The sequence below is a fragment of the Amblyomma americanum genome, chromosome 1, assembly GCF_052857255.1.
Source record: "Amblyomma americanum isolate KBUSLIRL-KWMA chromosome 1, ASM5285725v1, whole genome shotgun sequence".
NCBI lineage: Eukaryota > Metazoa > Arthropoda > Arachnida > Ixodida > Ixodidae > Amblyomma > Amblyomma americanum.
Window position 1 is genome coordinate 139,139,950 of NC_135497.1, and position 18,803 is coordinate 139,158,752.

Here is an 18,803-nt window from a genome sequence, read left to right on the forward strand (position 1 = left end):
ATGGCAGTAACCTACCACGGGCTACGTTCTGCTAGGCTGTTATGGGCGGCACAAAAAGAAGTTGACGGAATACGCGAGGAAGAAGAAGAAGTGTGTCCCTGCAAAAGTGGCTGCACATCGCTCTTCAGAAAAACCTCGCCATCCACGTAAATGCGTGCCCTATTTGTAGAGAACTGCATCCTCGCCTTCTCAAGAAGCTCCGGACGTCCTCCCACCGTCTGAGGTCTCCTGGGAACCATGCATGAGTGCAGCTGAGCTATGCACTGACGCTAGGCTTAGTGCCTCCGCTGCCACGCTGGTGGAGGTAGCTCTGCCGGCGTCTCTTATGGCAGCACCTGCCACGCAGTCGACACCTGATCCGCGGTTCCAGGTCTAGCTTTGTGCTCCCGGTTCATTGGCAGATTCACCCCTCTTGCCTTCCCGAAATGCCGGACTGCTCGTGAGTGATCTGCCTCCAGGGCACATGGCCATCAACTCTACACCACCGGATGGGCCTCAATGCGCACAGCATGATGAACAGGGTATTCCAATGGACTTATCGGCACCTCTACCCCTGCAAAAAGTGTCCTCGCGCAACTCACAAACGTCCCTGAAACGACAGCCAGCCGATTCCATCTTCGGCAAGTGATGGCTCCCAAGGTAAGCGCACTTGTTATGTTCGAGAACTCGGTGGAGCTTACACCCGTATCGTCTTCTTACAAAGTGTCCATTAAATCACTGGCCAACAAAAGCCTCACGGATATACCGAACAAGATTTTACAAGCTAACTTGGTCGCGTGCCACGGAACCAAAGGTTTTCGGGGCTTCACAGCCAAGACAAATTCCAACACCATTGCAGTGTGGCTTCCGACTCTGACTGCCGTAGAACGGCTGCAAACGCTCACCAATGTTTCACTGACAAGCGAAATATCAGTGCCAGTACAAGTGTATTTAGTTGAAGGCTCCGACTTGCAGCGCTTCGTCGTCTACAACGTCGACATCACTGATGATCAAACTGCACTCCAGCGTGAGCTGTACTGTGCCACGCACCGTGTCATCCAGGCCCGACGCATGGGAATGGGGCGCTCTAGCATAGTCTCCGTGCAAGGCCCTCTGACATTACCAGCCCGTCTGTACTATTATGGCTGTATTTTACGGCCTTGCCATAAAACTGAGTGCAGTATATCGCTTTAAATGCTTCTGTACTGGAAATATGCGCAAATCCTGCCCCTTCACTGCTGACGGTGAAAGTACATCGGAAAGGAAAGTGGCATACCGATGCGGCCTTTGTAAATCCGACGACTACGAGATAACATCTCTAAGCTGTCCGACAAAACAAAAGGCAACAAAACAGGCTCGTTGTTGAATGACTAAGCATTGGCCAAAACAAGACAATATAACTTCATTATAGACATCCAATCGGTTCGCAGCTCTCCAGTGGGATGACGACGAGTGGCCGGAGCTCCCCGAGCACACCTCGCATGATCTTTCAACTCAGCAACCTTCTAACGGTACTGTGCGAAAAGAACGCCTCCAAAAACAGCCAACAAATCAGCGCAGAGTGACTGAACTAGCGCCGGACGATATGGCCGCATTCGATGAACAAATCGCATGTCTTTTAGCGGAGGTCACCAAGCTCCGGCAACACAGTGAAATGCTCGCTCGACGTAGACGGGCAGCGGAATCATCCGCCACATCTCTCAATGGTGCAGCAACATCGCCTTCCTGGCGCCTCTTCCCAGATTATCGCAATGCCACTGGGCAACTCTGCGACTTCTTTGCTCCGGTTTATGGTCAACCAGTTGTCCAACCTGACGTCAGTGATTCCAGAGCGCTTGGGGTAATAACTAGAAATGGCAAGTTCCAGTCGTGCTGGTGTGCTGCAGAGGAACTGCTGAGGCATTTCCACGAAGGTGGGAGAGCTCAAGACCCAACTACAAATTCACAAGCTCCAGGAATGGGCCATGCTGCTACAGGAAAAAAACGCCTTGCCATTGATTCCAGGCTTCAGTGCCTACATGTCTCCATCAATGATAGAACCTCGTGTACAAACTGCTGCTCCCTCGAGAAAGGCGGCGGTGTATGTGGACTCGCGCTTTCCGCATGTACGCCTTGCTCTCGAATACTGGTGCACGTCGTATCAAGAGGTAGTGGCAGTGGCTGTGAAACTTAAGATGGGAACCATTGTGGTCGTTTCATTTTACGTTAGACCAGCCGGTGGTGCTTCCTACCGTATAATCTTGGCCTGTTAACAAGTGTCCGTCGGCAGTATCCCGAGTGTCCGATTTTAGTCGTAGGCGAATTTAACGCCCCTCACCAGGATTGGGGGCACCCCACTTCAAGCCCTCGTGGCAGGTGTGTGCGGGACGCCTTCACGGATGCCCAGTTTGTCCTGCTCAGCCATCCTGGGACAGTAACACGGCCAGTGCGCCAAACTCGCAGTGCTTCCTATGCTCCAGATTGACGTGGTGGTCGGGTCCGGGTACTCCCTCCTGGCACATGGAGCCAGACTGCTGGGAAAGTGATCATCACCCTATCATCATCGGTCTTCACACCTCACATTTCCGACCTTTACGCTACAAATGTTCAGCGATCAACTGGGACAGTTTTCGCTCCTGTATGGACAATTTCTCCTCAGATTCTTCAACAATCCTTGTTGAGCGCATACAAACAGCGCTCAACAGTGTTACAACTACCACCTGGAATAATGTTGGTCGACCGGCACCAGACCTCTGCCTTTTTAACTTGTGGGCGGCACGCCGTCAAGCCGTGCTGGCTGCTACGCGAGACCCTACTTCGTCGCAGGCACGTGCGCGATTGCACTATTTTACAGCTAAGGCACGCAAATATGAACGCGACCTCTCTCGGCGGCAGTGGCATGCGTGGTGCGAACAATTTTCTGCAAAATCCTCGAATGCCTCTCTCTGGCGAACATTTCGTACAATGGAACGCGGTCGCCGTTCGACTGACGCACCGGCAACCGCATGCTTCGCGGCTAACTTGTCGCCATGTGATTTCGCCAAAGAAGAAGCGAGAAAGTTTTTCCCAAAATACGATGCTGTGCATTCTTCATCCGCTAGTTTAAATATGGCACGCATATCAGCGCATGTATATCAAATGCCGTCTGATGTCGACGTAGATGGAATTGCGTGTCCATTCTCTATGCCTGAGTTGCTAGCTGCCGTATATGATGCGAAACGGAAAACAGCGCTCGGCCCGGACAATATTCAGTACGATGTGTTCAAGAACCTCAGTAGCACTGCATTCCCTCAACTACTTGACGCCATAAACAAATTATGGTTGGATGTCGTAGTGCCCGGGAGCTGGAAATCCGCTGTCGTGATTCCTATCCCGAAACCAGGAAAGCCTCCGACGGACCTTGCCGACTTGCGAGCTATCTCCTTAACTCCTACGATGTGCAAGCTGGCGGAGTAAATGTTAGCCACACGATTGTCATGGTGGCTAGAGCAGCGCGGTTTTTATCACCCAGCACAAATAGGCTTTCGTCCATATATTGGTACAGAGGACGGGTCGGCTGTCTTAACATCTACAGTTTTGTCATCTACCCGCACCCGCAATGTGCGTACTGTTTTAGCAATGGACGTTGAAAAGGCATATGACAACATCAGTCATGCAGCCATTCTGAACTCCACTGACATGCTTTATCTCCCCTGAGAGTGCGTAGTTTTGTACAATCAGTTTTGGAAGGCAGAAACTTTGCAATACGCCTCAGCGGCGAAGCAGTCGGATAATTTGTTAATATCTGCGGCATGCCCCAGTGATCAGTATTGTCACCGGCGTTATTTATTATTGCTTTCTTCCCGCTGGCTTGGCGCTTACATGACATCCGTGACATAAAATTTCTTCAGTGCGCTGGCGACATGACGGTGTGGAGTACTCAACAAGATCTCCGTACTCAGGAGGCTTCCCTTCAATCTGCATTTGATGTTACCTGTCATTACGCAGTATCGATCGGACTTCAACTATCCGTGCATAAAACAACATACACGTCAGTTGCCAACCGCTGGACACGCCGTAAACTTGCTGCAAGTCCAATCCGTCTTTGTCTATCAGGCACCCCACTACAGGAAAGTCCGAGTGTAAAAATCCTTGGCTAAATGATTCATCAATCAGGATCAGCGACTCCATGGCTTTCTCAGGTAAAAAGGCAAGCTATTCAGACTTCGGGTTTGATTAGAAGAATTACCCCGAAAACTGGTGGGGCATGCTCGTTCGTTGCACGGCAATTGGTGAGGGCAGTTCTGCAGCCACGTATTATTTATCCAAACCAGTTTCAACATCTTAGAAGAGCCCAATGGGATCGCCTTGAAGCCGTGAAGCGAGAGGCTATGAAGACCATTACGGGCCTTCCACGCATCACACCGGTCATAGCTTTACAAGAGAATGCGCAGCTTAATACCATTGATGAGCTCGTGCAGCAGCGCGTGAAGCGCGCAGCCTTAAGGTCAGTCTATCGCACTCCACGCATGCACTGAGGACTTATGCAACGTCACACTCCATTCTTCAGCCGCCAACGCCAGTTCTTCTCCTATGGAAGCTTGTGCCGCTCAGCGACAACAAGCCAACAGATAATCGCCGCCCAACGTCTCCTCATTCGGCATCGTTGCTTCGCCAGAAATTTCAGAAACAAGATGCTTGCCTGCCTGAAGGATCCATAGTTGTCTACGTAGACGCAAGCATACAAGACTGCAAAGCAACAACAGCTATCTACTCTCCGTGCAGACTTGCCCTGAATCAAACCTCTTGGTTTCAGCTTACGGAACCCCCTTCGTCCTTCTGTGCTGAGCTCGTTGCAGTTCAAGAAGCACTCTGCTCCGTGGCCGACATAACTCTGCTCCCTGCGTCCCGCGTTGTCATCCGCACTGACTCCCTTCAAGTTGTCCGGTTGCTACGACGTGGCAGCCGCTGTCCAACGATATGTCAGGACATCCACCGGCTCGCGGCACGCATCCCGCAGCCAGTACGTGTTGAGTGGCTCCCACGGGATCTGCTGACCTTTCAAAGGCAGCCAGATTTAGCGACCCGCCTTGCGAATACAAACTCATCACCGCCTCGGCTCCTTCATTTCGACAATTTTACCGTCCTTTCATCAAGAAAGGAACTCCTCCGGCACCGCACACGTGTTCTCATCCCTCCGTGTGCGGTAACCCTCCCCTGCAGTCTTACCGGTGCAGAGTAGGTTGCGCTTTGGAGGATCCCGGTCGGGGTTTCGCTCACACCAGCCATCACTCGTAAGTGGTCTCAGTACCTAGAATTGTTTCCTCGGTCAGGGTGTCCGATATGTAAACACGAGGACATTGAGGCCGACATTCATCACTTACTATGGGACTGCCCAGCTCTCAAGCCTACTAGGATCCGGCACCTCATGGTAGCAGGTCTTTCACCAAGCAACCCTGCTTCATATATTGCCTGAACGCAGGGACCGTACAATCGTTCTCTAGTGGACTTCATCAAATCAGCTATAGCCTTTTTCCATTCATTTAAAATCTACTACATCATTCATCACACCTTCATTCATCATTAATGCCCTGGGGCAATAAATTTCGCTTTTAAAGAAAAGAAGTTCACATTTTTACGTAATTCACTCTCTGGAACGTAAGCCAGACAGAAATCAGTTTGTTTGACTTTAACATGAACATGTATTCACCGCAGTTTGCGCTGCATGGCTACTGTCTTTTGCTGGTCCTTCGCCCGGTTGCTGCAATATCGCTCTTGCCTATTTTCATTGCCCTGCAGATTCAACAAAAGTGCCGCTCACCGGTACAGGAGCCTCCGCGCAGGCCACTCCTGATATTCCGGCACCCGTGGCAGCATCTGCTGTTAGGGACTGCCTGCCAGCCAGTAACATGTGTTGTTCTGCCGCCAGTCCTGGAAAACAGCGCGCCGCAGCCACGCGGTCGGCCATTTTACGTTTATTCAGTGGCGCAAAAGGCACATACTGTGAGTCGTGGCGTTTTCGTATTTTTTGCATGTGATAGAATTTTGAAGCTCCGGGATCGTGTCTGATCGCTGTGTGTTGTCCTTAAGCTTGGGCAGAAAATACCATTTCATTTTCATTTTATAATATCCAAACGAATTATATTTTTAGAGGAGTACGAATAGTACTTTTTTACCATAGCTTTGCTACCGAATCGAATACCAATCGCTCAGCTAAAACACGAATCTTATACGACTCGAATATTTTTACAAATATTGGCTGCTTGTGGGCATATTCAATGAGCAATGGTGAGAAACAGCGAAGCGCTGCTTTCGCAGTTATAGCTCTATCCTTTAAGAGACGCAACCCTGATATCCATTTTGGGGGTCGCAACCCAAAATCAGTGTATCGTCCTTATCATTGTCTTGTTAAGCGCATAGCGAAAGTACCTTTTGCTGTTGGCAACGGGAGATAATAAACTAGCGCCTCATCGCAGCGCCCGAGACGGGCGAGAGCTGTGCATTAAGCATGGCCTCCGAGGTCAGGCGTAAAGGCCCGGTTTGTTGAACATGCCACGGCCCTGCCCCGTCGTCCAATCTCTGAGGTCATGTATGAGGATAATGAACACGGCCAAGCGAATGGGCGGCACCACGGCGCTCAACCCTCCATCCCGCGCATACCGATCTTGGCAGCATGATACACGGCTTGTATTGTCCTTGTTTCTGGGATAGTCGCGGACGAAAAATGCAGCTGGTCTTATTCGAACTTCGCGTCGATTATTCGAAGAGTATTCGAAAACCTGAAGGCATATTCGGTCTATTTCGAATAATTTTGAGCTCGCACTATTTGATTCGTTCGAATAATAGAATAGGAGGGTGTCTGAGTCTGTATTCGAAATATCTGAATATTTGGACACGCCTGATATTTTGAGCAGAAAAATGGAGGGGACACTTAAGCTCCGCCTTAAGGGTATGACGCGACGGCGTTAATGTGTCAATGCCAATATATGCAGAATTGGACATTCTCGGCTTTACATGCATAGACCCCTGGGAGTCCTGATACCACTCCAGGCGCAGGGGCGCTGCGGTGAGGCGATGCGCCGCTGCCATGCGATGGCAGGTGCTGCCACCGGTGGGGCTTGCGCGACCTAGGTTGCTCTCCACGAGCTGCCTCTCCTCACCAATCATTAGTTTAAATGCCACCTGCGAAAAGGTTGTTTGCTCACAATGAGGTGGGCTGGTTGTGATGATGATGATGATGCCACAAAGTCACGTGACGTTGGTGGCCCATCTAGGCGGCTTCTCCTAGGATTTTTCGCTCACAACGCCGACGACGACGCCGATGACACTGGGTTTTGTGCAGAATTGGGGCCTTAACGTCATCGCGTTAATACATTTTTGCTTATTGGCTCGGTTCGATGCGGGCAGTTGCCAGATTATATTTCACCTATAAGACAGAGACTTCGCCTTCTCCTCATCTGTTTGGTCTGCATGGTGCTGACGTCATCGCGTTGAATGTTTAAAGTTCTTGCACACGTTAATTGACCCTCCGTGATTTGTGTCACTTGGAAAGTATCTAATATTCTTTAAACCACCGCCATTAAAAAGGTGTCACGGACTAAACATGTCGCTTTTCAGTTCTGATACTGTCTCGTTCAAATAGTTTTTTCCCGAGCACCGTACTGACATTTGGAACTCCCTTTCTATCCTTACTCGTGGGCTGCCTTTAGAAGAATGTTTAAATTTAGAGACTGTAGGTAACATGTTTTTACTATACTGTTTCCTCTCGCTTTCATTGAGTCTCATATGCTGTTGATTGTTACGATTTGTTTGTGCATTTTTATTTTCTTCAATCATAGCGGCATGCGAGGCTGGAGTATGTAAAGTATATATATCTGTAGTTTTTTTTACTGATATCTTTTATGCCATCGACGAAACATGTTAACAAACGAACACGCTGAGGGTTTGCACTCTATCGAATTCTGAACGGAAGCATTATGCAACAATGCCACCAGTGCCTCATGGTTTAGATAACGTGGACAGTTTGCAAGAGCCGAACCTGTCTCCTTGAGTAGAGTGCAATTCCACATCGTGATTTAGCCTACTGCTTGCTATTTAGATGTTTTAATGACTGCTAGTGAGTAGGAAAGGAACCAAACTAACGAAATGGTGTTGTTGGCGTGTTACAGGTATCGCGGCTGTAGCGCAATTTAAAAAATCGTTTGAGTGAGTAAAAAACAGCTCCCACTTATTCGGCACGTTCTTTAATTTAGTATGAGCTCGAAAGAGGATACAAGACCGGAAAGCGAACAATACGTGCCAGACCAGTCATATGAACAATCTTACAAGCTGCCCAACTACATCTACGTAGCGAATTTTATACGTCGACGATACAACCCCTCTTTCCACAAATAAGACTTTTAACCACAGTGCTTCAGTTCTCATTAATGATTTCGTAGTGCGCAAAACAGGTTGGGTTAGTTCGGGTGTCAGGTAACTAACACAGGAACATGCGACATAGTACTACAGTTCCTTCTACTTTAAGTATATATGTTTTATCGCTGCATGACACTCGTCTCCATTCATTTTCGCGGGAAATTCCGACATGCTGGTTTCATTCCCTTGTTGGACAGAATAATACAGAGCTTCTCGCTGGGCTGAATATTGATACTTGGGAACCGCGGCGTAAGCGTACATACGAAACTAGGTTTATTTCCTAGGTACCAGGTTTATTTCCAGGTTTATTATGTAGGTACCAGGTTTATTTCGAACGTTTTATGCACCAATGAAAGCCCTGGCTCTCTGACAGCATGATGCATGTCAGCAGGAATCAATTCGTTTCAATTAACGGATTCCTGCTGAAATCCATCGTTTCAATTAACAAAATGTGCAGCACTAATGCGCATATTAGATCAGGCATTCAACATGATTTGGCCATAACTTCTTTGCTCTCTTCAATCTATATCAGTGATATGAACTCGTTGCTGGTCTAGTTGGTGCATGGTTTTTGGCCATAAGAAGGCGCAACATAAAACGAACACGAAAAAATTGGGACAGGAGAACGCGCTATGAATGATATGAACAGTGATATGAATGTTGGCTTTCACTGATATGAAACAATAAGACATTACGCAGATTCCGCTGTAGTCTATGCCAAAATGCAGAGTTCCGATGATCTTTCGCTCACGAACGAGACACACAAAACACAGCAAACCATTTGGATAAAATCTACCAGTGATGCTAAAAATGGCGAACCAATATATATCCGGACAAAAGTTTTTATTCATGTTAGGTGCCTCGGCGTCTAGTTCACAAGTGACCTGGACTGGTCCGCACATGTGGGCAATGTCTGCAACAGGGTGACTCTTCGACTTTTACATTGAAGACAAAAATATTGACGTTACCACAGGGGCCTACTGCAATTGTAATATTTATTTATTCATTCAAATACCCTAAAGGCCCTCCGGGGAGGTTATTACATAGGGGGGGAACGAAGCACTTTGAGAACACTTTGCTCGAAACAGAAAAGAGAAAAAAAAATAGACACCATTTTGAAGTACCGTAAAAAACAACAACAGTATGGCACAAATAGAAAGGCGTAAAAATTAAAACAGCTGGGAATAAGAATACAAAAACAACCCAGAAAAAAAACAGAATGGAAAAGAAACATCTGGAAGAAGGTAGTGGTATTCGAGGGAGCACAAAAGAAGGATTACTAACTCTATAAAAGTTAAGTGGTGCACAGACACACCAAATTCTGATGCGAGTATGCAGCATTTTGTGAAATTTCTCTGGGTGACCCTCGGTAGCAGTATCTGATGGTCGGCTATTCCAGTCACTTACGGTTCTAGGTATGAATGATTGTGTGTAAAGTGATGACTGACAGGCTGGGCGACTGACTTTGCAAGGACGATCACAGCGAGGGAAGATGAAGCAAGGTGGCTGAAAGACGTCTTCGTGCAAAACGCCCAGGTGATCAAGCTTGTGAAAAAGAGAAAGGCGAGCGTGTTTTCGTCGCAGTGACAGCGGATCTAATTCGACACTACTATTTCAATATGCAGCACTGGTTTATGGTTTATGAGGGTTTAACGTCCAAAACCAAATCAGGTCATGAGGGACGTCGTAGTGAAGGGCTCCGGAAATTTCGACCACCTGGGGTTTTTTAACCTGCACTGACATCGCTCAGTACACGGGCCTCAAGAATTTCGCCTCCATAGAAATTCGACCGCCGTGGCCGGGATCGAACCCACGTCTTTCGGGTCAGCAGCCGAGCGCCATAACCACTGAGCCACCGCGGTGGCAAAGATGTAGCACTGGTGTACGGGAAATAGTTCGAAAAATGAAGTGAAGAGCACGGCTTTGCAGGGATTCAATGTTGCGTATGATGTAATCGTGGCTGGTGTCCCAGATTGCACATGCATATTCAATTTTAGGCCTGATTAAGGTGGTGTACGCGTGCTTGCCTTAGTCTGCGTTTCATGATTCCGAGTGAGCGATTAGCAGTTGCAGGAGTAACGTTGATGCGGTGATGCCATGTTTGATCCGTTTTAAAATTTTCTCCTAGCTATTTTTTTGTGGTAGTAAGCTCGACAATATTGTTATCTATAAAATATGAGGTTAGATTGCGGCAAGAGGAACGTGTAAGTGACATACACTTAGTTTTGATATGACTTAGGGTCATTTGTCATTGAGAACACCACATATTAATCGGTGTGATGCCGAATTCGGCACTGTATTTAAATCATGTTTTGTGACCTTGTACGTAACAAGATATATAGAAATGGGACCATTATCGAGCAATGCACTTAAGTCTATCTACAGTGAATACACTAGAACACAGTCATTTACGAAGGTGAGATAAATGGCCGTGCTCTTTACATTTTATCAAGAATGAAATAAAGTATACCTACTTTATTTTTTTTAAAAATCTCGCCTGCATACTCTAATATGCATGTCAGAATATACATTACATCAGATGGTATACCTTTCATTCGCGATCGAAACACACAGAAAAAAAAACACCTATCCACCAAACTAAAGAGCCGATTCCTTCAAAAATTCTTTTCCAATGAGGTTATTAGATCACTAGAACAAACTACCAAATGATGTAAACACACGGGACTTGTATCGTTTGAAAATGCATTGTTAAAATGCTAGGTAAGTGTATGATAATGCATTGTTCTGTGAGTGGCTCTTTATATAGTAGCGAGAGCTACCCTGGGCTACGAGTCGAGCATTTCGCGGTGCATGGAAGAGGAAAGTTGTGCGCATGCGCTGTTACCATGGCAACCGGAGAGGAGCAAGGTGCGGCGTGCGCATCGCCGTCGCCGCGGCCGCGCTCCCGCTGCACCGTCGGAGCCGAGCGTGACGTAACGCGGTTGAGCACTTGTGCGCATGCGCCGATACCATAGTAACCTGAGGCCGCATTCTTCGTCGCCGCCTCGCGGCGTGCAGCTTTTACACCCGAACCGCGCGCCGCATGCGCAGCATTTCGTATAAAAGGCATATATGTATAATGGGCGTCTGTATCACAACGTTTGACATGCATGTAGAGAAAGAGTCCAGCCACTGCTAAACGGAGCGCACAGAGAAGAGAATATTAACTCTTCCGGGCCTGAGGTTTTTTCCTGGCAGTTGGCTACTCAACAGAGAGAGAATGAGTGTCAGAAGGCGAAGAGAGCGCCGGAGACGCCCGATCAGAGAGAGGAATGCCTTGCTAAACTGAGATGCCAGGCTGCCGAGCGTAATAGACGGCGCATAACCGCCGAGATGGGGCCTATGGAAGGCGTCAGTCAACGGGAACCAACAGAAGAGGATGTGAAGGCCCGTCCTGTGACTGATCACACCATTCGAGTTTCCGAAAAACAAGCTCAGCCAGGGAAACATAGTACCTCTCGCTACGTATATCCTGGCATTGCCGAGCTAAGCCTCTGCAAATTTTGTTTTTCACCTGCTGACGATGTTTCTCCCATATGGCCGTTGAATTTGATTTCTTTATGCTCGGCGCGAATTGAAACTGTACCATTTTTACTTTAAACTATGTGTATTTTTCTGTATATCGTGTGTGGAGCACCGCAAGTACCAATGAGTCGTTTATTCTTTTAAATCGCCTTTTCTTTCCCCAAAATTTGCAACCTCATTCTCAATCTACGCATCATGCATCTCCTATCTAATCACACTCCGACAGTGTAATTACATAAATAAAAACATGTATTCTGGCGATTCTGTGTGCGGCAGCGGGCGTAAAGAATGCACAGCCGACGGCAATTTTCGCTGAGCTTTCATTCAAATTCTGATGGCGGTTAGAGACTAAAAAAAGGAAACTGTAGGAAACCCATCATTCTGCTTTTCGGCGAAGGATATATTATTATTATTATTATTATTATTATTATTATTATTATTATTATTATTATTATTATTATTATTATTATTATTATTATTATTATTATTATTATTATTATTATTATTATTATTATTATTATTATTATTATTATTTCTGCTGCTGTTGTTATGAGCCTAATGACTTCAATCACTTGCTGGAAGACATTTCCTTCTGCTACTTCTACAACTGTGCTGAAAAATTTACTTCATTTGATTTGAATATTTTACGCTTATATTTCATTCCCATGTGTGTCTTTTCATTCACTCCACCTGCCAGGAATATGTGACCTTTTTGTGTTAAAATTTTATTTTGCTGCATCCTGAATTCCGTAAAAAAATTTTGTGTTGCCGCGCCAACTTGTCGTGCCAAGACCCCAAGTTACTATTGGTAGACAGGCCTGATGAATATTGTAATTAACTGTGGTGGCAATAAAGATATTATTATTATTATTATTTATAGCAACTAAAGCACAAGTGAGGCGATGTTTTACAGAAAACATATAAAATATTGTAAACAGCAGATCCGGTTCTTTTGTGCTGTGAAATATTTCAAGGTGCAAAGGTAACCGATGCTAGACTCCATCGCGCTCCAAATTGTATCTTTTGAAATTCGGATATCACCAGAGAAGTAACGCGGCAGCAAAACGCAGTTTTTCTTTCAATTACAAATGTTGCAACCTTACTTTGTGTATTGGCGCCATTTGTTTATATTTATAAAGTATTTCAGTGACAATTTTCATTCCAAAATTTTGGACTAATAATGTAATAAGGAAGTACAGAATGCTATTCTTTACTCCCTGAATTGCATATGAAAGCAAAAATATAGACAAAACAGCGAGGGTCATTTGAAGTGCAGGTCATGACGTTTGTCTGGAGAACACAGCGAGTAGAGAAATTTTCACGCCGCTGTCTCTGCTGGACATTAGCTTACACTATCTCTCTCGGCTGCTTTTCATATGAAGCTCAAAGAGTGCTGCATAGTTAAAACTCCAGATCCGAAAATGATAGCCCCGAGTAATGGCAGGCAGAGCAATAAGTTATCAGCTTAAAACAATAACACTTAACAGCTATCAACCACCAGCCGTGATTAATGAATCACGCAGAGTGACATTTGCGAAGCTTTTTTCTGTGAGAGTTTTAGTACGTTCAATGACTGCTTATATACCCTAGATAGGGCCCAATGACAGTTGACTACCGCTAGATGCACTTTCCCGTAGGTAAGTAAACGAGGCGCAAAAAGAAGTGGAAAATTTTACTTCCTTCTCTATTCGTAAGAAAGATGAGGTGGCTGAATTATTCTGACTTTAATGTACAAAGTATTAATCCCAACTTGTGCGGCCTAAATGTTGCCTGTGTAGGTTATCACGCGTCCGCTGTTATTGCCATTCAGCTGTGCTTGAATTTCAGTCTCCTAAAGAGAGACATTTCCTTTCAGCCGTGCATGGAGGTCCCGCTCCCAAAGCGCCACGCATTGGCCCTACACCGCACGCGGAGACCACTGCTCGTAGCCTACCGCCCATTGCAGCATCATGCATTTCGGAGAACCAATGCTTGGGCAGACGGAACCGCCAGCTGATAGCTTCACGCGAACAACGTGGCACGGGGAAGAGGTCTGCTCTTTCGCATCTGCTGAACGCCAAAAGATATAGATACAGTGAGTCTTGATGCTGCTGTTTCTTTCGTGAGATATAGCATTTTTAGCTCAAAATCAACACCGTGTCTATTTGGCGTTTGTTATCTTCAACCGTATACAGATAGCTACTTTTTTTTTCCTTGAGCCGTTTTGTACTTAGTAAGACAAAGTTTGTAAACAATAAAGCAAAGCCTAATTTAAGCCAAAATACTTTTTTCATTTATTGGCTCTGTTCGATGAAGGCAGCCGCCAAATATATCTACAGTTCTTTCTTGCTGAGAGTGTTGTTGACATTGACGAAGCTTTCTCACGAACAGATATTGAAAGCTAGGGCACTTCATAGTCTTCTGTAAGGCAATAGTATGCATAAATGTGGTCAGCACCACCAGTATTTAGATAGCGTGAATAACCCGCATGAAGTATATGAATGTTTTTATTTAGGAACCTTCCTTCTGCAGTTGAGTACGATACCACATCACGGTCAGACATTTGGCTTGCTCTTCATATTTTAATGACTCATAGTAATGACAAAACCAACAAAAGTAATCAACTGTAGCTCCTGACGCGCTACAGAAGTCATGGCTGCAACGCTGTCAGGAAAAAGTTTGCATGATAAGGTAAAAAGAAAGCTTTATTTAAAAGTTGCATTATGAGAGACTCTATGCCCAGGGTGTTTGTCTTGTAGTTTTAGGCTTGGCGCATTCGTAGCTCTTGCCTTATGGATTTAACTGAAGCTACCTTATCTGTGAAAACTGTCGCTAGAATCAGACTCACGAGTTCGTTGGCAAGGAGGCTCTGTGTCGGTGTGCGCATTCTTGAAAATGAATAACCTAGAACGTACAGCAACGCGGGCACGAAACAAATAACAAATAGCAACCGTTGACTGCCGTGCTTAAGTAATCACGAAGGCAGAGATTTTCTAATCCATTCGATGGTTGGGGATTTCCTAGCTTCAATGGCTTCTGAAATGTACTCTGAATCTGGCAGAATGGCAGTAACCTACCGCGGGCTACGTTCTACTAGGCGGTTATGTGCAGCACAAAAAGAAGTTGACGGAATACGCGAGGAAGTAGAAGAAGTGCGTCCCTGCAAAAGTGGCTGCATATCGCTCTTCAGAAAAACCTCACCATCCACGTAAATGCGTGCCCTATTTGAAGAGAACTGCATCCTCGCCTTCTCAAGAAGCTCCGGACGTCCTCCCACCGTCTGAGGTCTCCTGGGAACCATGCATGAGTGCAGCTGAGCTGGGCACTGACGCTAGGGTTAGTGCCTCCGCTGCCACGCTGGCGGAGGTAGCTCTGCCGGCGTCTCTTATGGCAGCACCTGCCACGCAGTCGACACCTGATCCGCAGCGCCAGGTCTAGCTTTGTGCTCCTGGTTCATCGGCAGATGCACGGCTCCTGCCTTCCCGAAATGCCGGACTGCTCGTGAGTGATCTGCCATTAGGGCACATGGCCATCAACTCTACACCACCGGATGGGCCTCAAAGCGCAAAGCATGATGAACAGGGTATTCCAATGAACTTATCGGCACCTCTACCCCTGCAAAAGTGTCCTCGCGCAGCTCACAATCGTCCCTCAAACGACAGCCAACGGATTCCATCTTCGGCAAGTGATGGCTCCCAAGGTAAGCGCACTTGTCTTAAGATCGAGAACTCGGTGGAGCCTACACCCGGATCGTCTCCTTACAAAGTGACCATTAGATCACTGGCCAACAAAAGCCTCACGAATATACCGAAAAAGATTTTACAAGCTAACTTGGACGCGTGCCTCGGAACCAAAGGTTTTCGGGGCTTCACAGCCAAGACAAATTCCAACACCGTTGCATTGTGGCTTCCGACTCTGACTGCCGTAGAACGGCTCAAACGCTCGCCAGTATATCACTGACAAGCGAAATCTCAGTGCCAGTACAAGTGTATTTAGTTGAAGACTCCGACTTGCAGCGCTGCGTCGTCTACAACGTCTATATCACTGAGGATCAAACTGCACTCCAACGTGACCTGTACTGTCCCACGCACCGTGTCATCCAGGCCCGACGCACGGGAAAGGGGCTCTCTTGCATAGTCACCTTGCAAGGCCATCTGACATTACCAGCCCGTCTGTACTATAATGGCTGTATTTTACGGCCTCGGCCATAAAACTAAGTGCGGTATATCGCTTTAAATACTTCCGTACTGGAAATTTCGCGCAAATCCTGCCCCTTTACTGCTGACGGTGAAAGTACATCGGAAGGGAAAGTGGCTTACCGATGCGGCCTTTGTAAATCCGACGACCACGAGATAACATCTCCAAGCTGTCCGACAAAACTAAAGGCAACAAAACAGGCTCGTTGTCGAATGGCTAAGCATTGGCCAATACAAGACAATATAATTTCATTGCAGACATCCAATCGGTTCGCAGCTCTCCAGTGGGATGACGACGAGTGGCCGGAGCTCCCTAAGCACACCCCGCATGGTCCTTTAACTCAGCAACCTTCTAACGGTACTATGCGAAAAGAACGCCTGCGAAAACAGCCAACAAATCAGCGCAGTGTGCCTGAACTACCGCAGGACGATATGGCCGCGGTCGATGAACAAATCGGACGTCTTTTAGCGGAGGTCGCCAAGCTCCGGCAACACCCTGAACTGCTCGCTCGACGTAGACGGGCAGCGGAATCATCCGCCACATCTATCAGTGGCGCAGCAACATCGCCTTCCTGCCGCCTCTTCCCAGATTACCGCAATGCCACTGGGCAACTGTGCGACTTCTTTGCTCCGGTTTATGGTCAACCAGTTTTCCAACCTGACATCAGTGATTCCAGAGCGCTTGGGCTAATAATTAGAAATGGCAAGTTCTAGTCGTGCTGGTGTGCTGCAGTGGAACTGCTGAGGCATTTCCACGAAGATGGGAGAGCTCAAGACCCGACTACAAATTCACAAGCTCCAGGTTGGGCCATGCTGCTACAGGAAACAAACGTTCATGGTGGGTGGAACAGCGCGAACAGGCGAAAGACGAGAAGAGAAGACACAGACAAGCGCTTACTCGCAACTAATGATTTTATTAGGAGAACATACATTTTATATTAAAAAAACACGTGATATATCAGGCACATAGCAATTGCATTGGCACTTTTCAATGGTTATCTCGCTGAATTCAATGGTTACATCATGAATTATCTAAAAAAGAAAACTCCTTATCAACAAGAATCAAGGAAGGCTGGCTCACACACTCCGCTTGTCTTTTCCGAATGAAGTATGCCTCCATTATTTCCCTGGTTGTTTTTTCTCTATGGCGAAACAGAATCTTTGTTTTGGTGAATAGTGGGCGGCATTTTTTCTTTTTCTCCTGTTTGCCGCACTCTCGGCAGTGATCTTTCAGATGGGAATAACTTGAATCCGAGAGCGAATTCAAGTGTTCTCGCAACCGAATATTAAGGCAAGGGCCGGTTTGGCCCATGTAAACTTTGTTGCAAGAGAGTGGAAGCTCATAAACGACTGAACATGCGCAATCGACCAACCGTGACCTGTGCGCCACTTGGCAATGGAACGGGCTAGCTCTTTTTATATGTTCGTGGCGATTGCTAATGGCTCGGCATAGCCCACTCAACTTATACGGCGCCGAAAAAGAAAAAATGCCGCCCCCTGGTCACCAAAACAAGATTTTGTTTCGCCATAAAGAAAAAACAACCAGGGAAATAATGGAGGCATATTTCATTCGGAAAAGACAAGCGGAGTGTGGAAGCCAGCCTTCCTTGATTCTTGTTGGTAAGGAGTTTTCTTTTTTAGATAATTCATCATGTAACCATTGAATTCGTCGAGATAACCATTGAAAAGTGCCAACGCAATTGCTATGTGCCTGATATATCACGTGTTTTTGAATATAAAGTGTCTGTTCTTCTAATAAAATCATTAGTTACGAGTCAGCGCTTGTCTATGTCTTCTCTTCTCGTCTTTCGTCTGTTCGCGCTGTTTCACCCACCATGAACTGTTACCAACTAGCCCAACTTTCCATCCTTCTTCAGGACACAAACGCCTTGCCATCGATTCCAGGTTTCAGTGCCTACATGTCTCCTTCAATGATAGACCGTCGTGTGCAAACTGGTGCTCCCCTGAGAAAGGCGGCGGTGTATGTGGACTCACGTTTTCCGCATGTACGCCTTGCTCTCGAAAACTGGTGCACGTCGTATCAAGAGGTAGTGGCAGTGGCTGCGAAACTTAAGAAGGGAACCGTTGTGGTCGTTTCATTTTACGTTAGACCAGCCGGTGGTGCTTCCTCCCGTATTAATCTTCGCCTGTTAACAAGTGTCCGTCGGCAGTATCCCGAGTGTCCGATTTTAGTCGTAGGAGAATTTAACGCCCCTCACCAGGATTGGGGGCACCCCACTTCAAGACCTCGTGGCAGGCGTGTGCGGGACGTCTTCACGGATGCCCAGTTTGTGCTGCTCAACCATTCTGGGACGGCAACACAGCCAGTGCGTCAAACTCGCAGTGCTTCCTATGCTCCAGACCTGACGTGGTGGCCGGGTCCGCGTACTCCCTCCTGGCGCATGGAGCCAGGCTGCCGGGGAAGTGATCATCACCCTATCATCATCGGTCTTCACACCTCACATTTCCGACCTTTACGCTTCAAATGTTCTGTGATCAACTGGGACAGTTTTCGCTCCTGTATGGACAATCTCTTCTCAGATTCTTCGCCAATCCTTTTTGAGCGCATACAAAAAGCTCTCAACAGTGCTACAACTACCTGGACTGATGCTGGTCGACCGGCACCAGACCTTGGCCTTCTCAACTTGTGGGCGCCACGCCGTCAAGCCGAGCTGGCTGCTACGCGAGACCCTACTTCGTCGCAGGCACGTACGGGATTGCACTATCTTACAGCTAAGGCAGGCAAATATG

The 18,803-nt window shown here is 46.9% G+C and overlaps 1 protein-coding gene across 1 annotated transcript in view; it reads left to right on the forward strand.

Moving 5' to 3' along the window:
* Positions 1 to 13,962, forward strand: part of LOC144113807 (uncharacterized) — a 186,516-nt gene extending 172,554 nt beyond the window's left edge. Inside the window, exons 15-16 of the mRNA XM_077647144.1 lie at positions 5,737 to 5,940; positions 13,733 to 13,962. Of these exons, the coding sequence (XP_077503270.1) occupies positions 5,737 to 5,940; positions 13,733 to 13,962 (434 nt within the window). The remainder of the gene's footprint in view (positions 1 to 5,736; positions 5,941 to 13,732) is intronic.
* The last annotated feature ends 4,841 nt before the right edge of the window (positions 13,963 to 18,803 follow it).